This window comes from Humulus lupulus, chromosome 1 (assembly GCF_963169125.1).
Source record: "Humulus lupulus chromosome 1, drHumLupu1.1, whole genome shotgun sequence".
Lineage (NCBI taxonomy): Eukaryota > Viridiplantae > Streptophyta > Magnoliopsida > Rosales > Cannabaceae > Humulus > Humulus lupulus.
This window is the reverse complement of record NC_084793.1, coordinates 190,083,171-190,103,175: the sequence shown is the minus strand read 5'-3', so window position 1 is coordinate 190,103,175 and position 20,005 is coordinate 190,083,171. Positions and strand designations below refer to the sequence as shown.

The window sequence follows — 20,005 nt, the reverse complement described above, 5'->3', positions numbered from 1 at the left end:
TGATATAGTGTTGATAGAGTCACCCTGTGGACCTATGGACCTATAATATCAAGCTCCAATGAATATTAGATTATTAATCAAAGCTCTTTGATTAAATAATCATATTTATTAATCTCATGCATACTCCACTATAAATATGAAATTGAACTCTTGATAATTATAGACATATAGTTACAGAGTACTTTATTAAAGAATAAAGTGTCAATTGATATAATCATTATATACAACGTTAATCCTCTATTAATGGTTCATAATTAAATGGGAATAAAATTATCGTTGTACCCTTTTAACTATAACTAGTTTATAGTGTACCATTGACTTTACTAGTGAAGGTTGTGTCACAACAAGTTTGTGACGTGAGCACTCATTACCTTTTTAGTTCCAAAAGTCAACCCAATAGGGAACCATTATTCAATCTATAAGAAGGTGTTGACGGTGAGAACTCGTCAACTAAGTTAAGTTAGAAAAACTGCAAAGTAGAGATTATTAAAAGAAACGCTTTAGAAATCTAAGTATAAACTCCAAGAACAATGGCAGAAGAACAATGGTGAAACCAGTTTGTATTCACTATGGTGCACTGCTACAGTAATTTTTCCAACCCCCTTCCATGTGGAATTGGGGTTCATTATATAGTGGGCTCTAATGGCCCTAGATACACTGTGGTCCAGGGGACCATGTGGTACATAAGTACACTGTCAGGAGAGTGGTTTCAGAGGTGATGTTGTTGGTACAAGTACATGCCCAGGTACCATGAGGATGTCTCCACTACTCGACCGTACGACTGTCAGAGGAGTGGTGTAGGTGGTAGTGGTGTCGACTCTGACATCTGGTTGGGAGCATGCAGGCCAGGCATTCTCTCCTAGTGCTCCAACTACTTGTCTTGCATGAGTGCTAGGATCAGGCGTACGGGGTCTTTAAAGGTCGTACCTCGTACAAGATTGTACCAGCATGATCCTTTTGAATCATTCTTGGGCCTTTCCTTCTAAATGTTGAAGTCTTGGCAGACCTTTAGAGGAGACATCCACTTGAGGTGTCAGGTGCGAGGAGGAGCCCTTGGGTTGTTTGTGTGCATCGCCCGTAGGCGTGTGCGTGATGCCGCCTCGCGAGGCCACCTGGTGCTGGGACTCATGCGCGCAGCCGAGGCATGGGTGAGGCATCATCTCGTGAGGTCCCTCACTAGCGAGGCCATCAGGTGCTGCGAGGCGTTCCACCAGCAAGGCCACCATGTGCAGCGAGGCGCTCCACTAGCGAGGCCATCAGGTGCGACGAGGCACTCCACCAGTGAGGCCCTCAAGTGCAGCGAGGCGCTCCACCAGCGAGGCCATCAGGTGCTACGAGGGGCTCCACCAGCGTGGCTCTCAGGTGCAGCGAGGCGCTCCACCAGCGAGGCCATTAGGTGCTGCGAGGCGCTCCACCAGCGTGGCCCTCAGGTGCAGCGAGGCGCTCCACCAGCGAGGCCATCAGGTGCACGCAAGGCGTGGCCTCGCTAGGTACGTGGCTGGTGCGAGACAATGGGGGCCCGAGGGCATCGCGACTCAATCACGTAATTAGGCGCTTATGGGACCTTGGCACTTGTTTTGGGTCTTCTACAAGTATGAAATTTTGAGCATCCACAGAAGGTATATATTCATTATTTGTTAAACTATGTCCCCTGCAACATATATCATTGAGTCCCCAAAACAATTGTTTTTAACCTAATCATTCTGAAAAACCTTAATGCATGAATCAAATGATCAGATGAAATATATAGGAGTTCATAGTAACCTTAGGATTAAGATCATTGTGTATATGATCATCGTTTGATGTGTTTGATTAATACTACGAAACTGTGTTTAAACAAGTATTAATAAATCACATCTGGTCTAGTTCTATATATCACTATATATAAAGTACCTTCACTAAAGTGTCCTACTACACTAGTGACCCGGATCTAGGTCACTTGTATTCATAATACTAGTGAACCGTACTAATAGTAATTAATCTAAAGATTCCATAACTTTACTTTCCCGCGAAATATTTTAAGTTCATTATCTCAATCTCGATCCTCTCATACCAATATGAGATTAAGACCACATAGATGAACTTTGGAATTTTTTTTATATTTACTTCATATTATCTACATAATATTGGACATAGTCTATACATATATCATAATTCAATTCAATTATTTATTTCATTTAAAACATTTGTCAACTACAATTGCTTTAAGGGAACTATTCCCAACAATAACCTCGTACCTGTAATCTGCTCTATGTTTCACGAATGGATTTCAAGAATAAATTCAACCTAATTGTTCACTTCACAATCTAAAGAACTTGATAACAAATGAGATAAATAGTTGCTTGGAAGATGTTGAGATATCCTACCAAATAGATCAAAGTGACCGACCAATCAAGTTGTTGACTAACAACTCTATGATTTTTTATATGGACATGAAGAGAAGTTACAATTCTGTAACTGAGTTACTGTAACGTCCCAAATTACCTAATAAGGCTTATGGCCTTGACTAGGGGGCCAAGATGGAAAATTGTGGAAAATTATGTGATTTAATTATGAAATGTGTTCATGTGATATATATGTGTGTCATTATATGATTACGTGAGTTATATTATAATATGACTAGAATATGCACGTGGGCCCATTTTTTATGAGAAGGGCAATTTTTGTAATTTGGCCTGGTACGGGTATCTTTGGAATATATGTGCATATATGTGATATATGTGTGAGACCGCATTATTATGTGGATATATTTAGGTTACTCGGCACGAGGGGATCCTAGGGAGCAAGTTAGCTGGAAAGTCACAATGGGACCAAATACCCAACCCAGGGTGAGTCAAGGGGTATTTTGGGTATTTAGTGCATTGCCGGGATATCGGGTAATGGGAATAAATATTTGAGGATATATTCGGAGTTAGTGAGATTAGGAGGGAATTTCGGGGATTTTGACAATTATACCCTCGGTGACATTTATGGTACCCCAAGCCTCGAGATTTACTTAGAGTTACTTGAACTCTAAGTAACCTCACAAACACAGAAACACAAAACATGTTCACTCAGCAAACTCTCTCTCTCTCTCTCTCTCTCAATTTGTTGGAAAAATTCTTAGCATCAAGGAGGAATCAAAGGTAGCTTAGCATCAAGGAGGAATCGAAGGTAGCTTAGGCTCATGATTGCTTGGGGAAATGCTTAGCATCATTTTGGGCAGCAGAGATATTGAATTCTAGCCTTAATCCTATGTGTTTTCTCTAGTTTCAACTAAGTTTTAGAGTTTGAAAACTCAATTATGAATTTGGAGATTTGGTGAGGTTTTGTCCAAGTTTAAGCTTGGGTTTTGTTGGTATTGAAGCACTCAGTTGATTGGGAACTTTGTTTTGGGGATTTGGCTATGTTTGGATAGGTTTTTGGTGAGATTTGGCTTGAAGAAATGAGAGAAAAATCATGATTTTCATGTCGAGTAGTGGCCCTGTTCTTGGGGTGTCGCAGTTCTCATGAATGAGAAGGAGAAGGACTTGTTGAACCTCCATTTGAGTAGCGACACTTGTAGGGACGCGCTGCGGCGTGTGTGTCCAGAGGAGAGCCCTTAGGCTCTTTGACTTGGGGCGGGCCACGACTCTTTTGCCTTGGGCCTTGGTGCTTGAAGGGCTTTTGAGCCTTGGGAAGTATTTGAGTGTAGGAACTCAACCCTAAGCGCTCGGGATTGATTCTACTACCCGGTTTAATAGAAATCGGCGTCCCAGAGGCTAGGACTCGGTTCGAAAGCCCTTGTTTGCTCGTTATTGATGGGATTCTATATTATGGTTGTGAATAGGTTATCGCTAGGGGCTCGAAACTGGGATCATGCTTGAGGGTCATTCTTATTATACATTGCACTCGGAGCTGAGGTAAGAAAACTGCACCCAATACGTGACATATGCGATTAGGACTTGGCCTGAACGTGATTAAGGTTAAGTCTTTTCTCGTTGATTATTAATAGGGCTCAAGCCCCTAAGAATGAACGTGATTAAGGTTAAGTCTTTTCTCGTTGATTAAGTGTAACGCCCTGGATAACCAAGGCTGTTACACTGTGTATTTATAAAGGTGCAAGACTTGCTAATCAAGTCATATAGTTGAAAATGTGACCCTAAAGTCATAATTAGGTTAGGGTTAAAATATTTTGGTTACAAACAAGAAATTTCTCATTAAAATAAGTTTTTAGTACATGGGCTCCCAAAATAGGTTTAAAAGGACAGTTTACAAAATTTCAAAGTTTATATACAACCACAGGCCACTCTAATGGAAAAATAGACATTTCAGGTTCTCCTGTCCCTATACCATCCCTCGGTCGTGGCGGCCGATCAGCTGACTATGTACATTCATCCCCAGAGCTCTCCAACTCAGGACTTGTAACGACCCAAATTCGCTAATAAGGCTTAAGGGCCTTGATTAGCGTGTCAGGAGGGCATGATGGGATTTATGTGTGATTCTAATTATTTAAATGCATGGTTATGATTTAAAGCATGTTATATGACTATTTGTTTATCTGAGATGCATGACTATGTAAGTTAGTGTGCATGTAGGCCCGGATCGTGTTAGAAGGGCATAATTGTAATTTTGGCCATGTTGGGCATAACTGCATTGATATGTGTTGATTGTTGAGGCCACAGTGGTATGTGGATGTATCTGTGCTTTGTGACTCGAGGCGATCCCAGTGGGCAGGCTAGTGGAAAGTGATGACAGGAATTTATACCCGGCTCGGGGCGAGCCTGGGGGTACGAACAGGAATTCAGAGAAATAGATTGAGATTTATTTTGATGATGGGGGATAATTATTTGGTGATTTATCAGGTATTGGGAAGCAACGGGAAAATATTAGAGACACTTGAGGATTAGCGGGAATTGGGTGAATGACTAAAATGGCCCTACTTGAACAAAAGGATTTAGAATTTATAGGGAGGGCGTTTTGGTCATTTGGCTTTTGGAGATAGGTTTTTATAAGGCTTTATAGAGAGAGGGAATGCTGAAAGAAAAAGAAAAGAAAGAAGAAGGAAAGAAAGAAAAGAGAGAAAACAGGGGGGTTTTCTCAAGGAACGGTTTGTGCGTTCTTGCACCGTTCCTCTCCGTTTTTCTTGGGGAAAAGCTTTGAGGGAGAGCGAGGATAGGCTGAGCATCAAGGATCTTGGGTTAGACTTGAAGATTTGGCAAGAACACATCAATGTTTGAGGTAAGTTTTAGAGATTTTCGGTTTTAAGGGTTTTGATGGTTTGAGCTGTGTTTTGAGCTGGATTGATGGGAATCTCAGGGGATTTCTGGGCAAGCTTTGAGGGAAAGCAAGCTAAGGAGGCCTAGGGTTGAATCAAGGTCGAAATTTGCAGCAATGGTATGATTTCTAAGACTTTAACTTTGTGGTTTGCTTGAATTTCTGGTTTAGGGTTGTTCATGGTAGATTTTGAGATTTGGGATAAATAATCTTGGGATTTGAGGATTTGGGATACTTGGGATGAATGGAGAGTGTTCATAAGCTTGATTTTGAGTTTGGTAAAGATTTGGGGAAGTTTGGTTTGAGATTGGGTGAAAGAAATCGCAGAAATGCGATATTGGGATTTCTGGGCTGCAACTAGCGCTACAGCGCTAGTCAGTGGGCGCTGTAGCGCTAGTCCCTGTTTCTGGAGGGGTGTTCTGCTTGTAGCGCTACAGCGCCCTCTTTAGAGCGCTGTAGCGCTGCACTGTTCACAGAGGGGAATTTTTGAGTTTTGATGATGGATTTTGACCTAGGGTTCGGGGCTTGTTTCCGCCACTTTGTTTTGGGGATTTGGGACTTCCCGGGGGCTCGGGATTGGTCCCGAGGCTAGGTATTCGGACTTGGGGTTCGGTGTTGACTTTGACCTATGTTTGTGCCTAGGTGTGCGCTAAGGCTCGGGTGGGATCGTGCTCAAGGAGTCAGGTGATCTAAGCTATTGATTGGAAAGGTAAGAAAACTATAACACCCGAGGTTAGGGCATGGCCCCAGATTGTATTATGTGCAAATGTTTAAACCTTAAATGAATCATGATGTGTGTGAATGATTATTTTGAATGTACTATATGTGTGATTATGATGAAATGAGCGGCAAGGGCCGAGTACGGCGTAAGCCAGGGCGGCCGTGGGCCGAAAGTAACACCTAGCACATGGGATGCTATAGTCAGGGCGGGGCCCGGTGGATACATGTATTATGCTATATTCAGGGTGGGACCCAAGGGATACATGAGTTATCCTCGCGGTGAGAACCGATACCCCAGGGCTTTGGTAAGGCCTCTGGGGCGGCATGGCCGTGTTTGCTTAGTCTAATGGTTGACTTGTTTATATGTGGATTATCTGTTATGATAAATTGTATAATTGCATATCTTATGTTCTGCATGAGTTTTCTTGCTGGGCTTCGGCTCACGGGTGCTCTGTGTTGCAGGTAAGGGCAATGACTGAGTCAACCAACCATGAGTACGGAGAGCGTGAAGCGACGCGTACATGTTTGGCCTGCCCGACTGCTTTGGTTGGGGGTTTATTCATAAATGGCTGTAATAATCTATGATTTTATGATTTCTCAAAATGTAACCTTATTTCAAGACGTGATTAGTTTTCAAACCTTATTTTGGGATCCCAAATGTTTAATAATAGAAGTTTTAATGAAACGACGCATTTTCTAAGATTACAGCCTTAACTTTTAATTAGTCACACTTTTGTTTCAAAACCTCGGTTAGCGAGTTCTTTGCACACTGTTTTGTCTTAAAAACTCACTCAGTAACGGCTCTAAGGAAGTAGGGCATTACAGGACTGGTCCACCTTGCCCTTGCCTTTTCTTGCACCACGTAGCACCCGTGAGCAAAGACCCAACAAGAAAACCATAATACAGAGCATAAACGATAATCAAAAGTCAGAAAATTCAAAAATTATCAACCAGTTATTCAGTAGGTCACATTGTTCACATAATCAATGATATCAATCTACAAACCAATAATCAATCATCCAGATAATAAACATGCCATAATCATCACATTAATAACAATAAACATATCACACAATATCTAGGGTCGGCGCCCTTAGGCTGCACCCTCTGATTGTCCCACTGACTCTGACTCGCTTAGGCCGAGCTCAGTGGTTGTATACTTAACCTCAGCTACCAATGGCTAAGCTGCGTCCTATGCACAAATATTGATTCTGGCACTCTTAGGTCATTTATCACATGTCCCCATGGCATAATACCATCTTATGACATCACATACAAGTGTAGGGAACTCTTAGTCCAAACATAACTATATAATCAGGTGCAGTTTCTTACCTTTGATTCCGAGCGCTTTGGTTAATAGAATGATCCTCGAGCACGATCCCATCTGAGCATTAGTGTAAACCTAGTCACAACCGTAAATTAGAACCCTCATTAACATTCAATTCCGTAACCTAACTTCGGGACAAATCCCAAGCCCTCGGGAATCCCAATTCCACCAAACAGGGTGGTGGAATCGACCCCCGAGCCTCCAAGCAAAAACCTTAAGAAAAATATCCAAAATCCATTTCTAGAGGCAGGCTAGTGCTACAGCGCTACAAATAGAGACAAACGCCCCCCAGAAAACCAAGCATAGCGTTGTAGCGCTCCAATGCTAGCGCTACAATCAACAACATGCAATCCTCTGATTTTTCCTTCGAACTTCCCTGAGCCAAAGCTCCACCAAACCACTCCAAATCTTATCCAACCCCAAAATTGACCTTACAACTCACTATAACTCAACCAAATCAACCCATCAACATAAAAAACCTAGCTAAAAGCATCATCAAATACATAACCCAAACTTGAGCTCAAAAGCATAAGAACATCATCAGAAAACCAGAAACCCAGAACTTCAAGGTTAGAATTGGTTACCTTAGCTGAGAGAATTCGACCTTAGGTTGTCTTCTATGCCCTTCCAGACTTTGTTTCCTCAAATCCCCAAGCTCTAGTCCCTTGATTTCCATCCAAAACTCAAAATCATAATCAACTTCATCAAACTCAGAAAACTCATACCAAACTCTTAAACCTTACCTTAACTTGAGCTAAATCTAGTTGAACTTCTAACCACTCCAAGGATCAGAGTCCCAAGACCTAACTTAAACTCTCTCTCAGTTTACAGCTTAAAATTCCACAAGAAATGGTGAGGAAGACAACCATTTGTCAGAGAGAAAGGGAGAGGCCATGTACTCTATTTTTCCTTCTTTCTTTCTTCCTTTTATTTCCTTCAACTTCTAAAACTTTCTACAGCTTCCACTAAGTATAAAAAGCAGTATAACCATTATCCTTTTTCTAACTATCAAATGACCATTTTCCATCCCATTAAAACCTAAGCCTTTAAACATTTTAAGGGCATTTTTGTCATTTGTTCCCAATTCCCGCTAATTCCTCAAGTGTCCCTAATAATTACCGCTTTAAATCTCGTCACCTAACTAATCACCAATTATTTTTTCCAATGTAAAATAGTCTCCAATAAATTTCGCAAATTCCCAGAAATACCCCCAGGCTCCCCTAAGCCGGGTATAAATCTCCACTGTGACTATTTCGCTAAACCGCTCACTAGGATCGCCTTGAGTCACCAGCTGCAAATATATCCACATAATAATGTGGTCTCAATAATTTATTACAAATAATCACATTTATGCACTCAACGAGCCAAAATTACAGATATGCCCCTATAATCTAAATAGGGCCTACATGCATACTAATACTCATAATCATGCATCTCATATATCCATGTAACCATATAAACATGCTCATCACATAATCATGCATTTAACCATTTAAATCACACATAAAACAATTATGCCCTCCCGACACACTAATCAAGGCCCTTAAGCCTTATTAGTGATTTTTGGGTCATTACATTAAGCATCCTTGAATGCTTTGTGTCTGGATAATTGAATAATGATATATAATTGTTTGCATTATCTGCATAATTAGGGCTCGGCCCCATTAAGGAACATGGTTAAAATTGTGTTTGTATTTAATTGGCTGAGATGTATGATTAATATGTATGCATACTTGTATTGTCTGAGGTATGCTTATCTATTTTTCTGGTTGTCTGAATATCTGGTTAAGGCATTAACTTATTAGTCAAGGGCAACAAAAGTGCGTTGTGCGCTGGTCGAAAGGCTTAGGCCTAATCAGGGATGTACTATTACATTGGCTAGCCCTATGGTCGTTTGGAGAGAACAAAGCTCTTGGCTAGCTCTATGGCTAGTTACTCAATGCTAGGGCATAGGGTCCTCGGTGACTCTATGGTCACATAGCTAAGGCATAGGGCCCTGGATTGACTCTATGGACATCTATTCAAGGCAGCGGGCCACAAAATGATCCTATTATCATTTATTTGTAATTGCATGCATGCATGAGTAGGTTATTACTACTGGGCATGCTAGATATGCATCTGGAATTTGTATTTACTGTTAATGCACATGTTTAAGTTTTCTTGTTGATCCTTGGCTCACGGGTGCTATGTGGTGCACGTAAGGGGAAAGGGAAGCTGGACCAACCATGGGTTGGAGAGCTTCGGTGGTGGCGTGTACATATGCGGCTGCTCGACTACCACGGCCATGGTTATCTTGACGGAACTAGGGTTGCCTCTTATTTTACCGCCTAGGTTGGCTTGGCATGTATTTTGGAGTTGTACATAACCCTTTTAAATGCCTGTTTATGTATTTTTGGGATCCCATGTATATACAAAACTTTTAAATGAAAAGTCAACATATCCATTTGACCAAAAATTTTAATCCTAACCCTTGTCACTAACCTTAGTTACACGTTTATAACCAAGGAACTTGATTAGCAAGTCAGACACTATTTAAAGTACACAGAGTAACGGTCCTAGATTAGGATGATGTTACAGTTACCATTATCTATACAAAAGTGTAATCATACTTCATTTTTTAATTTAATTATTTGCATTTTTATTAGCATCTCGGTGTAACTTGGTACTTGGCCTTTTTTGAAAAAAAATATGTTCAGCTTCTTTGAAATTCTAAAAAATAGCCTGATAGTGGAAAAGTAATGTAATCCCCTAGTTAGCCAAGACAGTTACACTGTGTGTTTAAAATAGTGCTTAACTCACTAAGCAAATTATTTGGACTTAAATGTGTAATTAAAGACTATATCAAGGTTAGGTATTAAGAATTTTGGTCAACGAAGTAATTATTTTTCATTAAAATATTAAGTTTATAGATGGGATCCTCAAAAGTATTTATAAACTGATAAAAGACTGATAAAATACAAATTAGCCATCCTAAGCAGCAAAACAGAGTTCAACCCTAGTTCCTCCCAAGCTACCCCGACCATGGCGATTAAGTAGGCTACATATGTACACATCGCCCCTATAGCTCTCCAACTCATGGCTAGTCCAGCTCTTTAAATAAACAAGAAAAAAAGAGCAATAGTATATAAACAGTAAACTCAAATTGATAAATTCAATCATATTTAATTACATGGGTTCAAGCCCCATTCACAACTTGGGTGCAGTTTTCTTACCTTGAATTCCATGCAATAGACGATACGGCCTCAAGTACGATCATGATCACGAGCCTTGCGCCACAACATAAACACATTCATATTAGGGATGGACTTCAAATTCTGAGCCTCACACCGGATCCTATCCTAAAGAATACTATTCCTAGTTGCCGGGACATTGGAAACGTGCCTGGAGCCCCCAAGTGGGCCACCAAAAGAATTCTCGAACTCCCCGAGCCCTAATCCTAAAATTAGCAAAACCATATTTTGAAGCACCTTGCGCGGTCATGCCTACCATTCGCGCAATCATGCACCAGCCTAACGCGGTCACGCCACTAATTCCGTAACCCAAAAATAAAAAATAAACAACCGAAATCCCCACTCTTTGAGACACTAGCGTGATCGCGCCCCAACCTAGCGTGGTCGCGCTAGATCGCTAGAAACTAGAAAACGAGCCCACCTTCTTATGTCCTTCCCAAACTAGCCCCTACATACCAGACCCATAAAATCGACCTAAAACTGACTTTCCAACAGGTTTTGGCCACACAACAACCCACAAGCCAATACTAGAACATCAAAACACCAACATAGCATCATTAAAAACATTAAACACACCCTAGAAGCACTCGGGTGCACGACCTCTGATGCCACCACACTTTGGGGACCAGCCTTTGACAACTTCACCCCAATAAAAGTACCTTTTTGCAAAGGCTTCTAAGAGGTCAGGGATGAAGAAGACTTTTTAGGTAAATTAGAAGATGATTGACTCGTTGCAGTAGCATGAGATTTTACTAATTTTCCAAATGGAACCTTTGAAACCACCGGAGCTGAAGACTTGGATAATGCCTCTAAAGGCTCAGAAGCAGAAGCTTTAGACATTTTAAACTTGACGACCAATGCTTTCCCATCATCTAAATCTTCGTCAAAGGAATCATCACGAAGCTTTCACTTTCTATGACTCTCTTCAGGTAGTGGAACCTGTTGATGAGGTTGCACTGCTAGAGCCTCTGCCAACATTGATGACCCCTTCTTCAGGCAAGATAACCTATGTGCTAAAGCTAGAGACGAATTATAATGATAAGCATCTGAATAATGTGATGGCTCAGAACCTCCTTTTTTTTTAAGCTCAGGAGTAGGTTGGCGCTTCGCACATGTGTTGTGAGTTTCAGAGCATGCCCTGTCGAGCTCTGTCTCGATTAATTCGAGTGCATAAGAGGCCCAAGGTTGCCTGGAAAGATCCTTCATAGATTTCTTGCATAGAGCTAGAAGTTTGGCTTCATACCTATCATCCCAGAGGGATGAATGCGAACAATGCTTTTGTAAACCTTTTTCGAAAAACAGAGGCAGGTCATTACTTGCATGCAGTAAGGATTGATGACAACTCTCATCCTGATAGTAGAGTCTTTAGATTCATGGATAAGTCATTTCTTCACCAGAAAGGATTGCCTCTCAGGGCTCATCGACGTTAGGCCACACGAAGTCTACAACAAAAGAAGTAATTAATATGCACAGAATCGCCAATCATGCTAATTAGGGATTTTCACAACACAACGACAGAGAGAGCTTACAGTCACCTATAAGAAAAAACATGAACAAAGAAATTATGAACCTAGGATGAAAGTCCTAGCAAGGGGAAAGACCTTTTTGGGAAAAAAAAAATTGGGTACCACTCTCCCCTAACAGCAAAAAAGAATTCATCCCAATTCCTGTTGGAACTATCAAAATCTGTAAAAAAAAGGTTCTATCTTTTTTCGGAGAAAGATAGAACATCTGCGACGGCTTGTTCTCCGTAGTTCTAATGTTGGATTTGGTAGAAGAGGCATAAATATCCTCTGAAAAATGGTAGCATTGCGCAGGGCACCAAGCATTTGAGCCCCGACAATAGCTTGCACAACGTTCGGAAGAAATTGTAAAAGGTGAGCTTTTGATGAGGAAACAATTTGAACTAAAATGGATGGGAGTGGAAAACAAAGCCATTCAATATGCTTCGAGCTGAGTACAATTTCCCTAGGTCTCACCACATCTTTGAATCTCAAATCCCTAATTTTTGCATCAGATAGCATACGAATGAAACATTGTCAGGAATGTCACAGGAAGTACGGAGACGATCGTGTGTTTTGATAGTTTTTCCTGTTCACCGAAACTAAGGGTATTTGTGAAGACATTTTCAAATTAAGTAGGGATGATTCCAGCAACAAGCTTTCAATTTTTCTCTGAAGAAATTCTTAGAATTGATGAAAAGAGTAAAGTGAAGTGCAACTGAAAGGGTTTTTCAGTTCAAAGTATATGGATCGTTATGAGTAAGCGCGACAAAGTTTTACAGGAATTGAGGTGACATGTGTCAGACCATATAATGAATATTGTAAATTTAATTGAATTTAAATTTTGAAATTTGGGCGAAATTTGTGGTTAATCAAAGAGTCCGCCCATGACTCGATTGATCTTCATTACTTATGATACACGAGTCTTGGGTCAAGGGTTAATTGTTAGGCCCAAAATATTCGGCCCAAAAACATTTCCTTTTGCAGATAAATAAAACGATGTGTTTCAAACCGAAAGAGGTCAAAACACTGCATGATCCATAGAAGAAAATTGTAAGAAGGCATTTTAGGTGAGAAATTTTGTTATTCAACAGCCGATCAAGGAGTCTTTTCACACAGACTTTATCTTAATTTTTCCTATAAATAGCATAGGATGAGATTCATTAAGGGCTAATCTGACTTAAGCATCAGAGTGTCTTTCTTGCAGAAAATCTCAGACGACTTAGCAATCATCGTAGATCCAAGACTTGATTGGAGAAGAGTGGTGAGTCAACGAATTGAGAAAGATCACCTCTAGAAATAGAAAGAACAATTTTGTGTCTTCAATACTCTGTTTCTAGACTATAAATTAATTGTGTAATATATTTTCGGATTAATTACATAAAACACTGCATATTTATAAAAAATTTGAAATATACGGTGAATACAAATAATTACAAATATACGGTGCCTTCAAATAATACTCAGAGATTAGTAAAAAGAAAAAAAACAAGAATACAGTTCATTAATTGATGAGCTTTTATTTTTTCGTGTACTCATAAAAAGAAATAGCATTAATTGATGTAATTTAATTATATTGATGTGATATAATAATACTCAATCATTTTCTCTTCAATTTTTTTTTTTTTTTATATATTTAAAATGAATGTATTATTAATATTAAACAAATATTTATGCTTGCATAAATTATTATATTTAATAAATATAATCTATTTCTATATTAGTAGTTATATATTTTTTCTAATATTTGTTACTTGTTTTATGCAATCTAATATTTTTGTATATATTAGTTACAAAATAAAATAGTATATTTTAGTAAGAGACTTAGTTTTATAAATTTTTGTTACAAACATGTACTAAATTCACAACTTAATTTTATAAATCTATGTAACAATCATGTTAAATAAATTTATAAATATATATGTAAATGTTAGTTACAAAAATAAACTTTTTTGGTTGTGAAATTAGTTTTGTAAATTGTTGTTACAAAATTGTAAAACTTGTTTAAAAAATATTGTATTTCACCACTATATATATTCAATAAAGTGTTTTATAAATAACGAATATCTTAAATTTATATTTTTAAGTTGTATAGCATAAATATGAATGTTCCTGCAATTTGTTGGTACAATATTGTAAGAATATGGAAAAGTATAATATTTTTATGTATATTTTGTTTATGATTTTTTAATTATAAAATATGTTTGTAAATGTTAGTTACAACAATATCTTTCTTAGTTATAAAACTAGATTTGTAAATTATTGTTACAAAAATAAAAAATTTAGTTGCGAATTTATTTGTAAGTTTTATCTACAAAAAAAAAAAAAAATCTACAATTCTATAACTGATTTTGTAAATATTATTTACAAACATGTAACAGATATTTACAAGTTTGTAACAAATATTTACTAGTTTGTAAACGTTGATCACAAAAAATTGTATTTTACAGCTTTTATTTATAATTTTGCCACTCCGTATTTACAATTTTGTCATTCCGTATTTTTATCCAAAAATTTCGTATTTTTGTAATGTACCGTATTTTTCAGATTTTTTTAAACTTTTAGTACATTTGTGTAGATTACTCTATATTTTTATCATGACCCATATGCAACCACCAATCTTGAATTTAGACCTCGGGCATAGTCCAAATGACTAGGATAATCAATATATATATGTAGTCGAATAACACGAATATAATTAACAAATTCAACATTAAAAGCAGATAACATCAGAGTCAACAAACATCAATTAAGGACAATATACTTGGGCTTTCTTTAACTAATTAAATGGCCAGTTTGAATACTAATTCCCCTTATTTTAATCCATAATATTATTGCTGTACTGGTTTTTCAAATTTCTACGTGCTTTCTCATTTATCCAATCTATAGTATAAAATATAGAATCATGATACTAGTTATCTCTTAGTTTCAATTTAAAAATACTGACCTTTTCAATACCTACCTAGTTTTGTCCTATAGCTACAAGCCTACAACTAATAAACTGTTCCACTTTACTTTTAGTATGGTTTATAATGTAAATGTATTGCACATTTGCACCAATTTAAACAGCTCAATCGGCTTGGTTTAGAATAAAACCACCTTTTTTAAGGAATAATAATAGCAATAAACTGTCTTGTGACCCTTGCCTTCATGGCATACCTAATTTGCTATCATATTTTATTTAAATTTCGTCATATTACATTGAGCACAGAGAAGTGAAAAGGTATATGAGAATGGAGGTCAAGAGGAAGGTTTGGAGCTTCCCATATTCACCTTTTCAACAATAGATACAGTAACTGATTACTTTTCAGAAAAGAATATGTGACCCTTTTCAACGCAGCCTATATATATTAATATACAAGTTAGGTATTTATTTAGCATCAGACATGGACAGATAATTATTTTTGAGACTACGGTAAACTTGGTTCGTGGACTTGCAGATAATTATTTACGAAGTACAACCTTTTCGATTATAATATTTAACCAGGGAAAGGATTGCATTACATTGCATACTAGTCAACATTAATTAGTTGGTCATACGAATAAAACACTATATAAGACTAGCTAGAAAAGTCAAAAGTGACTCCTCATGGAAAAGCCTGTATGCATTGTATTGCATACAAGTCAATAGCTAGCTAGCTGCCTGTGCCTAATCTCACAGGAATTTATTCCAAATTCAACTATATATTCTGACAGAAAGAAACCCAAAGCAATTGCATGTAATTAATAATGGCCGATGTTAGTATTCTGCTAATTATTTTGATTTTGCTCTTCCGTACGGGTTCGTTATCAGTTACTGATTGCATCACTTCATTCGAGTCTACTTTAAGCGATGGCATTACTTTGGTTTCTAAAGAAGGAAGATTTGAGCTTGGCTTCTTCAGTCCAGGTATTTCGAACTATCGCTATTTGGGAATTTGGTACAAAAACATCACAGTTCGAACTGTGGTTTGGGTAGCAAACAGATGCAACCCCATCAACGACTCATCTGGCTTGCTAGCCATAAACAACACAGGATATCTCACGCTTTTGGAACAGAATAAGAGTGTCGTTTGGTCGACAAGTTTAGCCAAACAAGCCAAGAAACCGAAGGTGGAGTTTCTAGAATCTGGTAATCTTGTTGTGAGAGAGGAGGATGACACAAACCCTGCAAACTATTTGTGGCAAAGTTTTGACTATCCTTCAGATACATTGTTACCAGGGATGAAATTGGGATGGGACTTGAGGACCGGTCTGAAGCGGCGTATATCGTCTTGGAAGACATGGGATGATCCTTGCCCTGCAAATTTCACTTGGGGGGTTGAGTTTTATAAGCAACTTGATGTGTTCCCTGATACAATTCTTCGGAAAGGGAACGTGGAGTTTTTTCGTTCGGGGCCATGGAATGGTGTTAGTTACAGTGGCGGTCCTTCTCTAAAGCCTAATCAAATTTTCAACTTCTTATTCATAAACAACGATGATGAAGTATATTACACCTATGATCTCAAGAATAAGTCAGTGATTTCAATAATAGTCATAAATGTAACGACTAGTAAATGGGATCGAATGATATGGGTGGAAAGCCAGCGAAGATGGGTGTCATACTTTACTAATCCTTCTGATCTTTGTGATGAGTACGGCATGTGTGGAGCCAATGGGAATTGTGTCATATCTAACAGTCCAATATGCCAATGCCTGAAGGGCTTTAGACCCAAGTCTCAAGAACAATGGAACTCTGTATATTGGCACCAAGGATGTGTAAGGAAAGTACCACTAAGCTGCAAGAATAAACATAAGGATGGGTTTTTGAAATTTTCTAGGTTGAGATTGCCAGATACTAAACATACATGGGTGAACAAAAATATGAACTTGAAGGATTGCAGGGCTACATGCCTGAACAACTGTTCTTGCGTGGCTTACTCAAACACCGATATCAGAGGACGAGGCAGCGGTTGTGCTATGTGGTTTGATGATCTAATGGATGTTAGACAAATCACAGGAGATGAAGGAGATGATGGATTAGATCTTTATATTCGTATGCCGGAGTCGGAGTTAGGTATGTATAGATCTTATTTTGTAACAAAATATTTTTCACATAATTATTGATGATCTGCACATGAATTACTTACTCTTTAGACTTGTTCGATTTCTCATTCTTTTTTGTTGTAAAAAAGGACATGACGGCCGAAAGATGAATAAAGTAGTTCTGATTGTTGTGATTGGAGGTGTATCTATGATGCTCTTTCTTGGCTATTGCTTTCTCAGAAGGAGAAACATAAATGGTACTGTTTTACCAAATATTTTTAACCACATTTGTTGACTTTAGTTTTGATTAATCACATTTGGAAAAAAAAAAGAACAGCATACTTAATAGACATTATATTTAAGATATGACTTTACCAAATAGTGTTTTCACACCACACCACGACCCACGTGCGAAAATGTTTTCACACTAGTTCCACTACTTGATCACCCCGCATATATTTACAACCAATTCCACCAACATCTAGCCGCGGTGGATTCTTTTATGGAGACGGAATTCTCTAACTTAAAATTATCAAAATTAGCTTTTATAAAATAGAATAATTTCCTATGACAAATTCAATTTTTGTATTCAATCTAGAATATACCATGCTAAGTACATACTTATATACTATATAACATGATGCTCATTTATTTTCTTCTATACTATGTTTTAGGGAAATCATATAGAAACCAAACAATAACTGATCGGAATGGAAGCGAGGACGAAGATTTGGAGCTTCCTTTGTTCGATCTTTCGACAATTAATGTTTCAACTGATTACTTCTCAGTGAGCAATAAACTTGGAGAAGGTGGTTTTGGTCCTGTTTATAGAGTAAGTTCTTGATGAACACCCATGGACAGAGCATAATTTTGAACAAAATAATAACTCATTAGAAAGCTATGTGATTGTTAATGTGATTTTTTCAGGGCAAGCTAGAAGATGGTCAAGAAATTGCTGTGAAAAGATTATCAATGAGTTCGAAACAAGGCCTAAATGAGTTAAAAAATGAAGTAAAGCTAATCGCACAACTTCAGCATCGAAATCTTGTAAAACTTCTTGGTTGTTGCATTCAAGGAGATGAGAACTTGCTAGTTTATGAATACATGCCCAACAAAAGCCTCGACTCTTTCATTTTTGGTCAGCATTTCTTTGTACCCTTTTGATTTGCTTAATAGATTTTTCTATTGCTAGTTTGATGCATGATCAAACAACACATATTTAATAGATCAAAATCAAGGAAAACTACTTGAATGGTGTAAGCGCTTTCAAATTATTTGTGGAATTGCTCGGGGGCTTGTTTATCTTCACCAAGATTCAAGATTAAGAATAATACACAGAGATCTCAAAGTTAGTAATATTTTACTTGACAGTGAGCTAAACCCTAAGATTTCTGACTTTGGGTTAGCTAGAATATTTGGAGGAGATCAAATAGAAGATAGGACGAAGAGAATAATTGGAACTTAGTGAGTATCTACATATTAATCTACTTTGCCTTTTAAATTAATGTATTCCTTATTATCACTAACCATGATGGTCTTATGTAGTGGCTACATGGCGCCAGAATATATTTCCGATGGACTATTTTCTATAAAATCTGATGTTTTTAGCTTCGGTATAATGGTGTTAGAAATTGTATGCGGAAAGAAAACAAGAGGTTTTCACCATGAAAACAAAGGCTTTACGCTCATTGGACATGTGAGAATCCAAAAGGCTGAATTCCTCACTCTTGTACTCCATATTTATAATAAAATTTATTCACGAATGACAATTTAGATCAATTTTATATATTTTCAGGCATGGACGTTGTTCAAAGATGGCCGCCCATTAGAATTAATTGATAAGTACTTGATATCTTCTTATGACAACTTTCATGAAGTGTTACGGTGCATCCATATTAGTCTTCTATGCGTGCAACAAAATCCTGTGGATAGACCAACAATGTCGTCAGTCGTCTTGATGTTGGGTAGCCTTAGTGAGCTGCCTCAACCAAATCCACCAGGCTATTTCATGGAGATAGATTCGACAAAAAGAGATCATTCGGGTAGTAGACCTGAATTGTCTTCCACAAATGATATGAGCATAACACTACTTGAGGCTCGATGAGCTCTAATGCAGAATTACATAACATGCACCTTCCCATATATTATGTAGAAAATGATAAATAATGTTCATGGCATGTACATTTGTTTTTTTAATCTTCTTTTAGTCCATGCTTTTATAATAATGTACTTGTGATGAAGGCATGTACTCAATTTTTTTTTAATTTCTAAAATATAGTTTAAATAAATAAATTGTCATATCTACTATATTTTATAAGGTGTTTGTTTGTTATTTTATTAATTACACATATATGTGGTGTGTAGGAAAACTCTTATGTTTTCTGTGGTCAAGATTCTTAGAATTTAATAAGCAATGACATAAAACAATTGCAATAACTAATATATCAGATTAGTTATAATGAAAGGTTAGTAATCAATCAATGTAATCAAAAGTTAAATGCAGAAAAATAAAGGAAGAACACCCATAAATTTTATACAGGATCGAACCAGATCAATCTGGCCTATATCCTGTTTGATCCACTATCATCATCATCAATTGATGCAATCTTTGAATACAATTACAGTTGAGAATGAGCACTTCCAGGACTCCCAAGAACCTTCCTCTTTCTGAGGTTCTAATCTCAAACACTTTCTAACAATTGTGTTTTCCTTTCAGTCCTCACAACACACACGCTCAAATTCTCTTTCTCTGTATTCTATCTTTCTCTCAATACAACTTATCTACCTCTCTCTTAAAAATGAAAGATAACAATATATATATATTTATATATATATATAAGCTGCCAAGTTAGTTGACAACTAATACCTTTAGGTGAGCAGTTATGTTAGTTAGGATGTGTAGGAAAGATCTCCACAAATTCCAACTCTTTTCTTCAAATCCTATCTTCAACAAAGTTGTCTTTGACTCCGATAGTGGACAATAAAAT

At 37.6% G+C, this 20,005-nt stretch overlaps 1 protein-coding gene across 1 annotated transcript; it reads left to right on the top strand.

Annotated features, from left to right (window-relative positions):
- The first annotated feature begins 15,674 nt into the window (after positions 1–15,674).
- LOC133801717 (G-type lectin S-receptor-like serine/threonine-protein kinase At4g27290) lies at positions 15,675–19,328 on the top strand. Its single transcript, XM_062239977.1, has 7 exons — positions 15,675–17,049; positions 17,168–17,275; positions 17,693–17,850; positions 17,946–18,156; positions 18,245–18,482; positions 18,564–18,714; positions 18,814–19,328. Exons 1-7 carry the CDS (start codon positions 15,744–15,746, stop codon positions 19,120–19,122), a joined length of 2,481 nt encoding a protein of 826 aa, XP_062095961.1. The 5' UTR covers positions 15,675–15,743; the 3' UTR covers positions 19,123–19,328.
- Positions 19,329–20,005: the final 677 nt, after the last annotated feature.

Bases quoted from the DNA above. Each gene is read 5' to 3' on its own strand.
- LOC133801717 (XM_062239977.1), top strand. From the start codon at position 15,744: ATGGCCGATGTTAGTATTCTGCTAATTATTTTGATTTTGCTCTTCCGT. The intron at 17,050-17,167 runs GTATGTATAGAT...GTTGTAAAAAAG, and splicing joins TATGCCGGAGTCGGAGTTAG to GACATGACGGCCGAAAGATG. The intron at 17,276-17,692 runs GTACTGTTTTAC...ACTATGTTTTAG, and splicing joins CAGAAGGAGAAACATAAATG to GGAAATCATATAGAAACCAA.